At 46.5% G+C, this 16,599-nt stretch overlaps 2 protein-coding genes across 4 annotated transcripts in view; one reads left to right on the top strand and one right to left on the bottom strand.

The window, feature by feature from the left end:
- LOC310711184 (F-box only protein 44-like) overlaps window positions 1-16,599 on the bottom strand; it is a 74,312-nt gene that overhangs the window by 46,551 nt on the left and 11,162 nt on the right. The window contains exon 1 of one of the 2 annotated variants that reach the window (XM_083512712.1): window positions 9,872-9,894. The exons of the other annotated variant lie outside the window; for it this stretch is intronic. The gene's annotated coding sequence lies outside the window, so the exon portion shown is untranslated. Of the gene's footprint in view, window positions 1-9,871; window positions 9,895-16,599 lie in introns of those variants that run through there. 2 annotated transcript variants of the gene reach the window in all.
- Window positions 1,282-14,888, top strand: LOC310711187 (F-box only protein 2-like). Of its 2 annotated transcripts, none has more exons than XM_083512720.1 (6): window positions 1,282-1,910; window positions 4,824-5,094; window positions 7,579-7,705; window positions 10,124-10,219; window positions 11,116-11,251; window positions 13,412-14,888. In XM_083512720.1, exons 2-6 carry the CDS (start codon window positions 4,842-4,844, stop codon window positions 13,544-13,546), a joined length of 747 nt encoding a protein of 248 aa, XP_083368846.1. In that variant the 5' UTR covers window positions 1,282-1,910; window positions 4,824-4,841; the 3' UTR covers window positions 13,547-14,888. The 2 variants fall into 2 exon arrangements, with proteins under 2 accessions (XP_083368846.1, XP_083368845.1); XM_083512719.1 differs by having other exon boundaries at window positions 1,296-1,910; window positions 4,841-5,094; window positions 13,412-14,882.

The raw sequence follows: 16,599 nt of genomic DNA on the forward strand, positions 1-16,599 counted from the left end.
TGGGGCCAGCATGACTAAGCCGCTTCTGGCGAACCAGAGCAGTGCACGGAAATGCTGTTTACCTTCCCGCCAGAGTGGTACCTATTTATCTACTTGCACTTTGAGGTGCTTTCGAACTGCTAGGTTGGCAGGAGCAGGGACCGCCCAATGGGAGCTCACCCTGTTGTGGGGATTCAAACTGCCGACCTTCTAATCGGCAAGCCCAAGGGACTCAGTGGTTTAGACCACAGCGCCAAGCAGTCCCTCTATCGGGACTGCTTAGCCAATGTAAATACCGTAATAAAGAGAAAGCTCTTTGCCAATGTCTTCCATCCTGTTCACACTGGGAAGCAGGACTGAAAAGGGTCTTCTTGCCTGTGGGAGGTGGGGGCAATAGAAAAGCTCAAGTTGTTGTCCCTTCAGCACTTAACAGCCACTGCTGAAAACACAGGGTTGTATCCAATGCTGCCTGCAGGGACTTCAGCAGGTGCTTTCTGTCTCCTCTGAGCCTGAGTCCACATCACAGTGCAGCCAGTCAAGCACTAGGTGGGTGTTGCCAGTGAAGTGTTGTAAACAAAAACTGCTCCCTTACCCTTATGGGGTACACAAGAGCCCTTATAGAGTACTTTGTAGATTCTCCATCGGTAGGAGAAAATATCAGACGCTAACCAGAGACTATTGAGAAGCAAAGCAGCTAGTAAGCTTGATCTTTATTAAAGCTGTTGCAACAGGGTGCTCCCCCCACACGCAGGAGAAAGGAGGAGGACCCAGGACAAAGGTGTGCAAGCCCTTATATAGACTTTTGAGCTGCCCACCCTGGAGCCCAAGACCACCCCTCCATACATCATACATACATCACAGAAGGGGTGTAGCCCAAGACCACCCCCCAGTTACATCAGAGAAGGGGTGGACTACAACAGAAATCTGAGTGCCTTGTTTTTCTCCTGTCTGCCAGGTTACCTGATTGGATTACCTGGGCATCCTGGCCACTCTTTTGTTGTGATAACTACTTGAGACCTTAGAATTCTTTTAACATCACCCTCTTCTGAGGGAGTCGGTTCAGCTCTGACCTTCAGATAGTTCTCCCTAAGGTTGAGTCAGAATCTCCTTTTTTGTACAATGGTACCTCGGGTTAAGAACTTAATTCATTCTGGAGGTCCATTCTTAACCTGAAACTGTTCTTAACCTGAAGCACCGCTTTAGCTAATGGGGCCTCCTGCTGCCACTGTGCCGCTGCCGCACGATTTCTGTTCTCATCCTGAAGCAAAGTTCTTAACCCGAGGTACTATTTCTGGGTTAGCGGAGTCTGTAGCCTGAAGCGTCTGTAACCCGAGGTACCACTGTAGTTTGAATCCGTTGGTTTTGGCCCCACCCAAACGAGCTTCCTCCATCTTCCGCGGGACTGCTCTTGGAAGTGTCAATGAAAAGGTTTTCCTCGCAGGGCACGTTTTCTTGGTTTGGAAGTTAACTGCGGTGCAAACATTCTCCTAGAGAAAGCGAACTTCGGTCTTGCAGGGCACGTTTTCCTGGTTTGATGCTTGCGTTGGTTCGTCTGCATGCGCTCTCTTCTCTCTCTCTCTCTCTCTCTCTCTCTCTCTCTCTCTCTCTCTCTCTCTGCCACAGGGAACAAGAGCCAAGATCTGAAGTTACTTGCCTGCGACAGACAAGATCAGACCAGTCCCGCTCCAGAGGCGGAGTCTGACGCCCCAGAAAAAATCTCTCCTCCTCCTCCTCTTCTCTAACCTTGCTGACGAGGCTGGGATATCAGAGACTTGCTGTGTCACGGAAAGGAAAGGGACCACTGCGATGCTGCGCTAGGAGACGGAAAGCACCAACTCCTCTGTTTCCCACCTCCCTCCTGCAAAATCCACCTTTTCGCCCGCCTGCAGACTCCTTACCTCCCCAGCCTTGAAAGTCCGGACGTCTTGAAGGTACGTGAGCCCTTGCAAAAATGCCCTTCCTCTCCCAACTTTCTCCCATTAAACAATTAGAATAGGCAAGTTCGTTTCTAGAAACATAAATAAATCATTGATAGACGAGTCGACGGAGCCCGGATCAAATGATCCTGGTTTATGGATGAGTGTATTGAGTTGACGTTGCATTTGATGGGTCATTGGATAAACGGACGTTGCTTTTGATTGATCATTTGTTCGGGATTATCTGCTCCAAATAGGCAGCCGTTTCTCAAGGTTTGGGGGCAGAGATCTTTCATCTTTTCATCAAGGTAATAATAATAATAATAATAATAATAATAATAATAATAATAATAATAATAATAATAATAATACACCTTTTCGCCTAATGGCACTCTAGGCAGCTTACAGATAGAAACAAGAATGGCTAAACACATAGAAAAAAGAACTAACATTAACAGCATGGGTAGGCAAACTAAGGCCCGGGGGCTGGATCTGGCCCAATCGGCTTCTAAATTTGGCCCACGGACAGTCCTGGAAAGAGCATGTTTTTACATGAGTCAAATGTGTCCTTTTATTTAAAATGCATCTCTGGGTTATTTGTGGGGCATAGGAATCCGTTCATCCCCCCCCCAAAAAAATATAGTCCGGGCCCCCACGAGGTCTGAGGGACAGTGGACTGGCCACCTGCTGAAAAAGGTTGCTGAGCCCTGATTAACAGAATTAAAACTTGAATGTAGGGAACCGACTCAAAGGGACAGCGGTGGAGGTGGTAGCAGTAACTACCGAGTCATTGGAGAAGCACAACTGGCCAGCCTTGCAAGGCAGGTGTACAAAGAAGGGGGTTGTAAGAGGCTGGATGGAGCCCCCCCCTTTGCTTCGTGACTGAGGGAGGGGGGAAAGTGTGTCTCAGAGACAATTTCTTAGGACCTTGTCCTAGGAAGCTGGCTTATGCTGAGTCAGACCAAGGGTCCCTCTAGTACTGTCTACACTGATTGGCAGCAGCAGTCCAGAGTTTTTGGCAGAAGTCTCTCCCCAGCTGCACCTGGAGATGGTTCTGGGGACCTAACATGGGACCTTCTGCAAACCCAGATTCTTGAGAGATCCCTGCAGGATCTGATCAGATCACTGGCGGCCAAACTCTGGCTTCTTCTCACCAATTTTAATAAAACTAGGTTGTAAGCTCAAATGGACTTAGGTCCCTAGTACAGTGGTACCTCGGGTTAAGTACTTAATTCGTTCTGGAGGTCCGTTCTTACCCTGAAACTGTTCTTAACCTGAAGCACCACTTTAGCTAATGGGGCCTCCTGCTGCTGCCGCGCCGCCGGAGCACGATTTCTGTTCTCATCCTGAAGCAAAGTTCTTAACCTGAAGCACTATTTCTGGGTTAGCGGAGGCTGTAACCTGAAGCGTATGTAACCTGAAGCGTATGTAACCCGAGGTACCACTGTAAATGCATTTTGGATTGCAACATGCAAGCTTATCTCCAACCCTATATAGCAGGGCTCAGCAAACTTTTTCGGCAGGGGGCTGGTCCGCTGTCCCTCAGACCTTGTGGAGGGCTGGACTATATTTTTTTTGGGGGGGAAAGAACAAATTCCTATGCCCCACAAATAACCCAGTGATGCATTTTAAATAAAAGGACACATTCTACTCATGTAAAAACACGCTGATTCCCGGACCGTCTGCGGGCCTGATTTAGAAGGCGATTGGGCCGGATTCGGCCCCCAGGCCTTAGTTTGCCTACCCATGCTATATAGATTTGGTGGTGCTGACCATCAGCTGCCCTGAGCCCGGTCTTGGCTGGGGAGGGTGGGGTATAAATAAAAATTTATTATTATTATTATTATTAATCTGTCTGGTTCCCTTTTCCTTCAACAGAGGCTAATTTTTAAATCCTTGAGATTGCAAATTGCTCATCCAGGGGGCTGGGTGTTAATTAAACACCCGCTTGCTAATTTGGTTGGTTTTGAATATATTTGGCTTCTGTTACATTGGAACGAGTAGGCCGATAGGCAGAGGGAGGCTTTTTCTTTTGGTAACGAGCAGCGGCTTATAAAATTGCTAAGTTTCTTTTTCACACCCCAAAGCTAAGTCTGTTTACCCGATTCTGTCTCGTCATGGAGTCCAATAACATATCCTTACAGTTGCAGTCTAATTATTGATTTATTTTAAATGATCTCGCCCCTTTGCTCTTCATTTTTAAAAAAGTTCCCAACCGTCTTGACCTCAACCACCATGTTTCCTCTTCCTCCAAGGCTTCTATCTCCTTTCTCCATGAGCCTGGGCCGCTCCTGAGTTGTTGGTTCTTCGGTGATGGTGGAGGTGGGGAAGCGGTGTGTGGTGGGTCAGGCATGGAAGGTGGAGAAGGAGGGCCCAGAGCAGCAGCGGCAGCGAGGTGGCGACCCCTCAGCTGGGAAGTGAGGCTTCACGCTGCCTTTTGGAGCGTAGCAGCCCCATCCCAACTCCTACTTGCGTGCAAGCAGGAGGGGGCAGGGATCCCTCAGCTGGGAAGGGAGGCTTCCCGTTGCCTGAGAGATCCCTGCTCTGATAGGCAGCATGAAGCCTCCCTTCACAGCTGAGAGATTCCCGTCCCCTCCTGCTTGCACACAAGTAGGAGTTGGGAGGCTGCCCCAACAGGCAGCATGAAGCCTCCCTTCACAGCTTGGTTGCTGGGGTCAGCGAAGGTGGAGGCAGCTCGGAAGCTGCATCTTAGAGCCTTTGCACCACCATCATATGGGGACTTCTGAGCAGCTCCTGAAGCCAACCTGAGCCAACTGCTCTGGGCTGCTGAGACTGCCGCTGCTGCATTTCCCGGGGATATTAGATGAAATCCGGGGACATTCCGGGGATGGAATTTGTCCGGGGACTTATTCGCAAATCCGGGGACTGTCCCCGGGAAACAGGGACGTCTGGTAGCCTTACTTTTAGCAAGCTCTCTCCTCCAGGATGGAGACCCTCCCGGAGCCTCTTCTGGTCCGGATCTTCGCATCCCTCCCTGAGGTCGAACTGGTCTTAGTGTGTCGCCTCGTCTGCTCCCAGTGGAAAAACCTGATTGATGGAGCTGCCCTCTGGTTGTTGAAATGCCAGCAGGAGGGTTTCGCCGAGGAAGATGCAGAAGAGGAAAGCGCCGACAGCTGGCAGACCCTCTACTTCCTGAATAAGAGGAAGCGGAATTTAATCAAGAACCCGGACGGCGAAGGCAAGTGGCTAGAGAACATTCTGGAAAAATAATAGGAGTTGGCAGTAGGGTGGCCCTCTCCACACACCCACCGTGTGTGGCTTTTGGCACCCTCACATCAGGGTGCTTGCGATCTGGCAGGTGAAACTTTTTGCCCATTGCTGTGCTTTTAGGCTGGAAAAGCCTGCGCCTGTTGAATTTCTGTCTGACCCGTTCAAGGCATGCTCCCCCCAAGGGGTGGGGAGCTGGTAAATCTACAGCATGAGAATAAAAATAATACATTGTGAGTGTGTGTGGCTAATTTGTGGCCCTCCGGATAATACTGTATTTTTCGCTCTGTAAGACGCACCTGACCATAAGACGCACCTTGTTTTTAGAGGAGGAAAACAAGAAAAGCCAGCAAGAGCAACAGACATGCTCATTCGGCGCGGCTCTTTAAAGATAGAGTGGCTCTTGCTGGCTTTTCCGGGAGGTGGGAGAAGGGACTGATGGGCTGCCCTCCGTCCCTTCCCCCACCTCCCTAAAAAGCCAGAGCAAACCCTTAAGGAGCCCCTTCTGTCTCTCATCCTGCTTCGCTGGGAAGCCAGCAACCCAGAAACGCTGCACAGCTCTCTCTCTTGCTGTGCTGGCTTCAGTAATAGCTGCGCAGCCTGCATTCGCTCCATAAGACACACACATACAATTTCCCCCTTACTTTTTAGGAGGAAAAAAGTGCGTCTTATGGAGCGAAATATACGGTACTTTTTTTAAAAAAACCCAACAATTTTTATTTGATTTTACAAATATAAATTTATAACAATCCAAATGCATATGCATATACAGTGGTACCTCGGTTTAAGAACTGCCCTGTTTATGAACTATTTGGTATACGAACTCCACAGAACCGGAAGTAGTGTTCCGGTTAGCGAACTTTACCTTGGTCTACGAATGGAAGCCAAACAGTGGAAGGGCACCCGCGGTGGGAGGCCTCATTAAGGAAAGTGTGCCTTAGTTTAAGAATGGTTTTGGTTTAAGAATGGACTTCTGGAACGGATTAAGTTCATAAACCGAGGTACCGCTGTATAGAGATTACTCTGGATCTTGAGACTTCTTCACCCCATCCCCTCCATGGGTCCTAACGTTGACATTTACAATTGCATATTATTCCATAATCTATATTTTGTACCCATCCATAGTATCCATGGTATTTGTTACATTGCAAGTGAAATTAAAATCCTGCGAATGTTTTCATCTGCTTGCAGTGGTCTCTTAAATAAAGTATACATTCCCCCCCATTCATTTAAAAAAGTTTTTGTCCACTTGGTTCTTGAGCTTTCCATTCAGCTTTGCCATTTCGGCACAGTCCATCAGCTTAGCTTGCCATTCTGGCCCTCCGGATATTACTGAAGTACGACTCCCATCAGGCATTGGTGACATCAAGACTAGATTACTACAATGTGCTCTTTGTGGGGCTTTCCTTGCACTTAATCCTGCAGTTAGTGCTGTGGCAGGGCTACTGGCAAGCCCTGTCAGCATAAAATCTCATCATCATAAAAAACTCATCATCATCATAAAAAACACATCAGAGCTGTGCCCTGGTTGCCAATTTGTTACCAGGCCAAGTTCAAGAAGTTGCTACTGGTATAGAAAGCTCTCAACAGCCAGCTTGGGATCAGTTTTACTTGTGAGATCACCTTACCAGATATATGCCCATTTCCATCTGTAGAATTGGCACTCTTGCAAGTGCCACAGAATACCCATTCTGCACTGGTAAGCAATCGATCCTATAGTGTGGCAGCATCTACCCTTCGGAACCCCCTGCCTCTTGAAATCAGGCAGGTACATTTGCTCTCTTAAAACATTTTTTTCTTTAGCCAAGCCTGTTCAGACATGTAGAAGTTGTGTGTGTGTTTTATCGCTTAGCTCCCACTGACTTTTACCGCCTTTGGATTATTATTTTTAAAGCAGCTTTAAAACTTTAAAACCGATAATTTTAATGTTTTATTTTGTATTCTTGTAAACCACCAGAAATCAAGCGCTATATCAATTTTGTTAAAATAGATAAACAAAATCAGCCCTGGGCAGCATGTTCAATGGTCAGGGATGATGGGAGTTGTAGTCCAACAATATCTGATTAGGCACAGTTGCATACAAAAATGGGTGTGTTAGGCAAAAACTCACACTAACATGCCATTGAGCTTTCATAAGCACTAGTTTTCTTTTCCTTTTTTGCAAAGTGATGTGTAGCTTTGGAGAAATGAACGATAAGACTCTGAAAACGAGAAATTGAGGAAACACCAAATTGAGAGATTTCCCTCCAGGAAGAACAGTATTCTATGTACATGCATGTGTGTGTGTATACATGTGTATTTAAGGAACTGCAGAAAAAGGGAGAAGGAAGTCAAGTTTTGAAATGTCAAAATGATTGTAAAATTAATGAAATGTATAAAATTTGTGAAATGTATGAACCTGCAAAGTATAAATATATATTTTTAATGTTGCTGTTGTCATTCTGCCATCCCACAGAGGGTCTTGAACATTGGCAGGATGTGGAAAATGGAGGTGACGGCTGGGCAATTGAGGACCTGCCTGGAACTTTTGGGCAAGAATTCCCCAGCGAGGATGTCCATAAATACTTTGTCTCATCTTTTGAGTAAGTCAAAAGCCCTGTAAGGTGGCCTGGTTTGAGCCAAGATGCCTCTGTGGAACATCTGAAATTTGGAGTTCTTTTTATACCTCTGAATGGGAGCAACAATGGAGAGGGTTAGTGTCAGTCACCCCCTGCTTATGGGCTGCTTGGTGGCCTCTGGGGTCAGGATGTACGACCCTAGGGACCTCTGCGGCTCTTCTTGGGTTTTCTTATCCATCTGCAATATGCCACTTTTAACAGGGATGTGGGTGGCTCTGTGGTCTAAACCACTGAGCCTCTTGGGCTTGCCAATTGGAAGGATGGCGGTTTCAATCCCCACGATGGGGTGAGCTCCCGTTGCTCCATCCCAGCTCCTGCCAACCTAGCAATTCAAAAGCACACCAGTGCAAGTAGATAAATAGGTACCACTGTGATGGGAAGGTAAACGGTGTTTCCATGCACTCTGGTTTCCATCACGGTGTCCCGTTGCACCACAAGCAGTTTAGTCATGCCGGCCACAGGACCCGGAAAGCTGTCTGTGGACAAACGCCGGCTCCCTCGGCCTGAAACCAGATGAGCATGGCAAGCCCATAGTCGCCTTTGACTGGACTTCTTCTTCTTCTTCTTCTTCTTCTTCTTCTTCTTCTTCTTCTTCTTCATTTATTTATACCCTGCCCATCTAGCTGGGTTTCCCCAGCCACTCTAGGCAGCTCCCAACAGAATTAAAAGCACAATAGAACATCAAACATAAAAACTTCCCTAAACAGGGCTGCCTTCAGATGTCTTCTAAAAGTCAGATATTTGTTTATTTTGTTGACATCTGAAGGGAGGGCATTCCACAGGGCAGGGGCCACTACCGAGAAGGCCCTCTGCCTGGTTCCCTGTAACCTCACTTTTTGCAGTGAGGGAACCGCCAGAAGGCCCTTGGACCTGGATCTCAGTGTCCGGGCTGAACGATGGGAGTGGAGATGCTCCTTCAGGTGTACAGGGCCGACTTAACCATCCAGGGGTCACTTACCTTTTATCTTTACCTTACAGTTCCCTGGATTGTTTGGGGGAGGGGGGAGTAATGTGCATGCAACCTAAGTGTTGTAGTGTGAAGTGCTGCAACTCAGGGTTCCACTCACTCCATTCAATTCCTTTGCCCTCCCCCTTCTGGCTTCTGAGCATGCTCAGTTCTTGTTGGGCTGTTTTCAGCAGGTCCCTTTGGATACTCTTCCAACCGAATACCTTTTTATGGTTCTGTAACATCATTCTTGTGGGCGGGTGGTGCTGTTTGGGCCTCATGTGAACCGGCACTCATGACCTGTGGATGGCACAGCAGCACAGATCCTCCAATGGGCGCTGTGTGATGACAACCTTACATTTTAATGTATAGAGAGAGAGTTAGAAGATGGACAAACTGCTTAATCAAAGAGACTCCTCTAAATGACCTACATAAAAAAATAATCAGTGGGTGGTACCATTTTTGGCTAAAATAGAAATGGCGCCAGTAACCTGAGCATCAGAAATAGAGGGAAGGATGAACTCCTCCCCATATTATGGGCTGTATTCAAGCCCATATTCACCATTTGATTGAGTGCAGATAGCAAATAGTTTGAGGCAGTTTCATACCCTCCAAGTATCCCTATTTTCCAGGATCAGTCCCAGATTTACAGAAGCCATCCCAATTTCTGATTTGATCCCAGAATGTCCCGCTTTTCCTTAGGATGTTCCTATTTTCATCAGAGAAATGTTGGAGGGTAGGGAGTTATCCGACCCCTGAGCCATCTGAAGGTTACCCTGTATAGGGAAGTTTTTTAGTGTTTAATGTTTTGTTATGTTTTTATAGAAGTTGGAAGCTGCCCAGAGAGGCTGGGGAAACCCAGTCAGATGGATGGGGTACTGATAGTAAAATTATTATTATGGAATAGGATGTCCCTATTTCTATCAGAGAAAAGTTGGATGGTATGCAGTTGCTGTCAAATGAGGAAGAGGAATTGCACCGAGAATGCTACTAGCAGCGAGTGGCCTGAGAGGGAGGATGTTTTATTATGTTTTTATATATGTTGGAAGCCACCCAGAGTGGCAACCCAGCCAGGTGAGTGGGGTGTAAATAGTAAAACTCTTATTACAGTGGTACCTCGGGTTACAGACTCTTCAGGTTACAGATGCTTTAGGTTATAGACTCCACTAACCCAGAAATAGTACCTTGGGTTAAGAACTTTGCTTCAGGATGAGAACAGAAATCGTGCAGCGGCGTCGCAACAGCAGTGGGAGGCCCCATTAGCTAAAGTGGTACCTCAGGTTAAGAACAGTTTCAGGTTAAGAACGGACCTCCAGAATGAATTAACTAGAGGTACCACTGTATTATTATTGAATAGGATGTCCCCATTTTCATCAGAGACATATTGGAGGGCATGCAGTATTATACATTCTTCTCGCATGTTAACCTTTTAACAGGTGGTGCTGTAAGTCGCAAGTCATTGATCTTCGCGCCGAAGGATACTGGGAGGAGCTTATGGACACCACCCAGCCTAAAATTGTGGTGAAAGACTGGTAAGAGTTTGGGGGGTGGGGTGGAGAGACTGTGGAACTTGTTGGAATCCGGCAGGGAAATTGGCAAACACGGCCACTGTAGAATTGAATCCTGCCTCCATCACTGCCCATCGGCTGATGCTACACCTGTGGGAATGTTGTAGATACTAAAAGAGGATCTCGAGACCCCCCCCATCCCCTCCATGGGTCTTAACGTCAACATTTACAACTGCATATTATTCCATAATCTATATATTTTTTATCAATCCATATTATCCATAGTATTTGTTACATTACAAGTGAAATTAAAATCCTGCTAATGTTTTCATCTGCTTGCAGAGGTCTCTTAAATAAATTATAATTTCCCCAAATTCATTTATAAAGTTTTTTCCTCATGGTTTCTGGGTTTTCCAGTCAGCTTTGCCATCTTAGCGTATTCCATCAGCTTAGTTTGCCATTTTTCTCTGGTACTTTGTCTTCTTTCCAACTCTGGGCTAATAACATCTGGGCAACTATTGTTCCATACATAAATAGTATTTTCTTTATGTATGGAACAATTTGAGTATTTTGGTACCTGTAATTCCTAATAAAAAGGCTTCTGATTTCTTAACAAAAGTTATTTTAAGCCTTTTTTCCCGTTTCATTATATATATCATCTCCCAGAATTATTACCTTACAAGTCCACCACATATGATAAAAGGTAGCTTCTTTTTCTTTAGATTTCCAGCAGATATTTGTACTTGTCTTATACATTTTTGCTAACTTAGAAGGAGTCAAAATCTATATTACGTCCTATATCTATTGCCCAGTGCATCATTGACAACCTCAAGCTGTGTTTGGCTCTTCCGCTGCCAGCTTCACATGACTGGCTCATGCTCAGGTTATACAGTCACAGGTGTTGTGGTCTCATCCTGCAGGTATGCGGCCCGGTGTGACGCTGGCTGCCTCTACAACTTGAAAGTGCAGCTCCTGTCTTCAACCGAGGAGGTGCTGGCTGAGTTTGTGAGCGACACCATTGCCGTCCCGCAAGGCAACGAGGGCGAATGGACCGAGGTAGGTGCTGACGGAGGGACCTGCCCATGGGTGTCTCCTGTCGCAAGCATTCCCAGTTCGCTTTGCCTTTTTCCAGCATCGGCTTGGCTTGTGGACATCAGTAACTGGTCCCGTATATATTGTGTACGTCTGTAAATCTCAGGCCTGGAGCCTGAAAGTGGCCTTTCAGGCATCTCTGCCAGTGTTGGGATTCACAGAACGCTGTGTGAGATAGTAAGTCTGCAGGCTTGAGTTTGCTAGCTGATGCAACTGGCTGATGTAATCAGCCTGCAATACTTTCTATGGAAGTGCTGTGTCAGTTGATTGGCTGTCATCGGTTTAAAAGGGAAACCTGTCCAGCAGTAAGTGGTGTGGTGTAGAGGGGTGTGGTCAGAGAGAGAGAGAGTTAGAGGTCTTCCTATTTGCCTTAAGGTGCAGCCAGGTGCTCTGTTTGGCTGTATTAACGGCTCGTGTATTATAACCTGTAGATATATAGCAAAGGTAAAGGGACCCCTGACCATTAGGTCCAGTCACAGACGACTCTGGGGTTGCAGCGCTCATCTCGCTCTATAGGCCGAGGGAGCCTGCGTGCAGCTTCCGGGTCATGTGGCCAGCATGACTAAGCTGCTTCTGGCGAACCAGAGCAGCGCACGGAAACACCGTTTACCTTCCCGCCGGAGCGGTACCTATTTATCTACTTGCACTTTGACGTGCTTTTGAACTGCTAGGTTGGCAGAAGCAGGGACCGAGCAACAGGAGCTCACCCCGTCGCGGGGATTTGAACCGCCGACCTTCTGATCGGCAAGTCGTAGGCTCTGTGGTTTAACCCACAGCGCCACCTGCGTCCCTTAGATATATAGCTCGCAATAAATATACTGCATTGAAGAACCAGGAACTCTGAGCATTTCTGCTAAAGCGCCGCGGAGAATTCGTGACAGCCAGGCCACCAGGATAGGGCATGACCCCTCTCCAAGCCGCATCTCTCACCTGGAGCACACCTGGAGTGCTTTTGCCTGGCTGTGATGACGCCTCTTGCTTCCTTGAACTACATCTCCCATCAGCCTCAGCAAGCGTGGTCAGTGGCCAAGGGTGATGGGAGTTGTAGTCCGGCAACATCTGGAGGCCCAAAGGTTCCCCACACCTGATGCAGATCCTGCCTTGAGAAGGGAGGCAAATCATGTGACCTCCTTGGTACCCCATCCCCAAATACTCTGATTCTAGGCTTCCACTGTTAGCCAATATTGCTGAATGGATTTTTAGCCGCTTCAGTTGGTTGTCTTGTCAGAGTTCCTGTCAGTGTATTTAGATCGGAGCTTCCCAAACCTGGGTTTCTAGCTCTTTTTGGACTACACTCCCATCATCCCTAGCTAGTGGTCAGGGATGATGGGAATTGTAGTCCCAAACCAGCTGGAGACCCAAGTTTGGGAAACCCTGATGTAGATCAGGAGTGAGGAACCTTGGGCCCTGCAGATGTAACGGAACTCCAACTCTCATCAACCCCTGCAAGCATGGCCAATGGCCAGGCATGATGGGAGTTGTAGTCCAGCAACATTTCGGAGAGCCAAAGGTTCTCCACATCTGCGTGGGCCAGGTGTCCTCTTAGGTGCCGTCCAATTCTTTTTTTTAAAAAAAATATTTTATTGATTTTCCATTTTCAAAACAAATATCCAATATCAATACTAAACATTAATTTTTCACCCCCGTTGACTTCCTTCAGCTTCCATTTCTGGTTTATTACATCAAATAATATGTTCTGCTGTTTATATTCAATACTTTATTATCACAGTGTTATATTCCTTGTTTTATGTAAAAAAAATTGTAAATGCTTATTTATATCCTGCCAACGAGTCCATGTTTTTTTGGGTGTTTCTGCAAATATATTGTAAAAGGCTCCCATTCTTTTTCCAAGCTCCTGTTGCTGTTTTCTCGCAGTTTGTCCGCTAAGTTTGCTAACTCTGCGTAGCTCATCGGTTTTTCTTGCCATTGTTCTTTAGATGGTATTTCTCCAGTTTTCCAATTTTGTGCTATTAGAATTCTTGCTGCTGTTGTAGCAGACATAAATAATGTCCGTTTTCTTTTGGCAGCAGGTGCCTTCCAATTCTATGCTTCACTTTTTTTTGGGGGGGGGTCAAATATTTTCCTCTAACCCTCTTGCCTTTTTCTCTTCCTCCTGCACCGAAGATCACCCACACCTTTGCCGACTACGGTCCCGGGGTCTGCTTCGTTCGCTTCGAACACGGCGGTCAGGACACCGTCTACTGGAAGGGCTGGTACGGCGCAAGGGTGACACACAGCAGCGTGACTGTGGAGCCGTAGTGGCGGAATCGGAGAGCCCTGGAGCTGCTTAGGAGCCTGCGCATCATGCCATCCCTCAGCGAGGCCAGAGTGAACTTTGCATGGTTGTCCTCAGGGCTGGATGAAACCTGGCGCTAAATGCCCAACAGGATTTATGCACTTCCTGCGATCTATTTCTCTGGAATTTCCATAAGCAAGAGAGAAAATAGAGTGCTTTCTTACGTTAAAAGTGTTTCCCTGGGTCTTCCAGCAATGTAGAATAATATGATGCTGGCTTGTGTGTTAAAAAAATATAGGATAGCAGTAACCACTTCACCGAGGATGTAAAATGTTTTAAAATACTGAGTATTAATTAGACATCACCCCAGAACTGGCCCTACTAAACATATTCCAAGACAACAATGCCCATTTTCACCACAAAGTTCTCATAACCCACCTACTTTCAGCAGCCAGAAACACCATAACCAGACACTGGAGAGACCGGTCAGGAGTAAGCATGGACCAATGGTACCAAATAGTATGGGAAACAGCCCTACTAGAAAAATTAACCAATAAACTGAAACTGACACGGGGACAAATAGAAGAAGACGCCTTTACCCCGGTATGGCTCCCCTTTATCACATACACAGCCCAACAAGACAGTGACAATAATCCACCAACAGCATACAAATCAATATGGCTAACCTGGTCCAAAACACCCACCCACCCCACTCACACACGAAAACAAAGATCACCACAGCCAATCACAAACAAACAACCACACCCTAGGCCAACCCCAACCTCTCTCACCACCAAAGAAACACAAATGAACAGCAGAGAACCTGCAAGAGCAACGCTGACACCAAACCCTATATACATTAAGCAAAATAGAAATATCGCCCCCCTCCCCCCCCAATGTCTCAACAAATGAAACTGATTTGTAAAAATGTTACACGGAAAAAATACGAGAGACATTACACATACTTCTGTAAAACAAGAAAATCTTTAATTAGAATTGATGGTTTGATAATTTACTTTGTTTCTGCGTTCCAAAATCTTACTGATTTCAATCACGGTCCTGTCATAACAGTAATCCCTTATACAACAGCTGCAGTATTTATAACTTCTGTTTGTGTTGACACATGAGATTGCAAGTGAAGATCTCTTTCTGTGTCATTGTTTTTCCTGTGTGTGACATTCTGTCCATGATGTTTCTTCCTACTCTTATCTGTCAATCCTGTCCCTGCTTTTGCCGCAAACCCTCATGCCTTGAGCGAAGCTGATATCCCAATGTTGTTCCAAAAGTTTCTCCCTGCCTCAGTCCTGTGCTCTTTGTTTTTGCAACTTTAACAATACAGTGGTGCCCCGCAAGACGAATGCCTCGCAAGACGAAAAACTCGCTAGACGAAAGGGTTTTGTGTTTTTTGAGCTGCTTCGCAAGACGAATTTCCCTATGGGCTTGCTTCGCAAGACGAAAACGTCTTGCAAGTTTGTTTCCTTTTTCTTAACACTGTTAATACAGTTGCGACTTGACTTCGAGGAGCAACTCATAGAACGCGGTGTGGTAGCCTTTTTTGAGGTTTTTGGCGATTTTTGAAGCTTTTCCAAAACTTTCCCGACACCGTGCTTCGCAAGACGAAAAATTCGCTAGACAAAAAAACTCACGGAACGAATTAATTTCGTCTTGCGAGGCACCACTGTAGCTGCAAAAGTCCCTCTACCCCAGTCAGTAGCCTGTTTTTTGCCATTCCCCCCACCCCAGCCTCAGAAGAAGAGTGATATTTTATCCTGCCGGTACAGGATGGGGGGAAATCTGACACTTTGAATGTTGCTGGACTCCCCACTCTCATCTCCCCCAGCAATCGAGGCCAGTTTGGTTTGGTGGCGATGGGAATTGAGTCCTGTGGAACTAGGAGAGCCCCAGGTTTGCCTTCCCTCTTTCAATGCCTTGTGATGCCAAAGTTCAGAGTCTCACGAGCTGCCTTCTCTTCCTGTTAACAAAGCGCCTTGCCCCTGCTTCCGGAAACATGCCAGAAAGGGTATGTGTGAGCTTCTATGCACTTGTCCTGCCCTGCAGCCACCCTGCTGAAGGTTGGCAAAAATAAATAAATAGGCACTGTGTTTTATATTCCTCACTCAGCTGGTATGATGGGGCCACCCCACTCCAGAGGTTTTTCTTCTGCCTTAGGTTTTGGCTCCCCGGGGCTCCTCACAAAATTGTGTATATCAATAAACGTTGAATTGAAAGCAACAGCGCCTCCATGTGGTGAGTTTCTCCATGTGGTGAGTTTCATGTGGTGAGTTCACCTGATGGTCAGGGGTACCTTTACCTTTACTTTTTGATTTTACAATACAGTGGATGCTCAGGTTGCGAACGGGATCTGTGCGGGAGGGACGTTCACAACCCGCAGCGTCTGCAACCCACAGTGCCCCATCTGCACACATGCGGGTTGCAATTTGGCGCTTCTGCCCATGCGCAAAGCACAATTTAGTGTTTCTGCGCATGCGCGAGCGCCGAAACCCGGAAGTAACCACTTCCAGTACTTCCGGGTTTCAGCATGTCCGTAACCTGAAAACGCACAGCCTGAAGCGTCTGTAACCCGAGGTATGACCGTAATAAAATAGCTTCTGGTTTAAAATAAAACATTTTTTTCAGTTCATTATATATCATTTCCCAGAATTCTTTTACAACCGTACACTTCCACCACATATGGTAAAAGGTGCCTTCTTTTTCTTCACATTTCCAGCAAATGTTTGAACTTGTCAACTGTGTGATGAGCCTCTCTCTGCGTTCAAGGCTATTCCATGTACGGATCTGTTCTGCTTTGAGCAATGGCCTCAGCAGTTTGAATGCGAGGCTTCAACAACAAAAACACCCCACAACCTTGAACGAATGAGATTAGGCAAAATCAACTAACTGTCCACTTTCAATGAACTCATTTACCTACATGATTGCCCACTCGACTGTTTTGAGTGCCACATAATGCCTGTTTCACATTTGTAAGGACTTTATCTTCTTGTGTGGCAGCATCTACAATTTGGAACTTCCTGCCTATTAATACCAGGCAGGAGCCTTCGCTGTTCTCTTTTCAGCA

The sequence above is a fragment of the Podarcis liolepis genome (genome assembly GCF_965112155.1).
Source record: "Podarcis liolepis genome assembly, chromosome: 7".
NCBI classification, from domain to species: domain Eukaryota; kingdom Metazoa; phylum Chordata; class Lepidosauria; order Squamata; family Lacertidae; genus Podarcis; species Podarcis liolepis.

What these genes read in the sequence shown, in the direction of transcription:
- LOC310711187 (XM_083512720.1), top strand. Translation starts at nt 4,842, where the DNA reads ATGGAGACCCTCCCGGAGCCTCTTCTGGTCCGGATCTTCGCATCCCTC. An exon ending in TACTTTGTCTCATCTTTTGA is followed by an intron (nt 7,706 to 10,123) that starts GTAAGTCAAAAG and finishes ACCTTTTAACAG; the next exon opens with GTGGTGCTGTAAGTCGCAAG. An exon ending in AAAATTGTGGTGAAAGACTG is followed by an intron (nt 10,220 to 11,115) that starts GTAAGAGTTTGG and finishes CTCATCCTGCAG; the next exon opens with GTATGCGGCCCGGTGTGACG.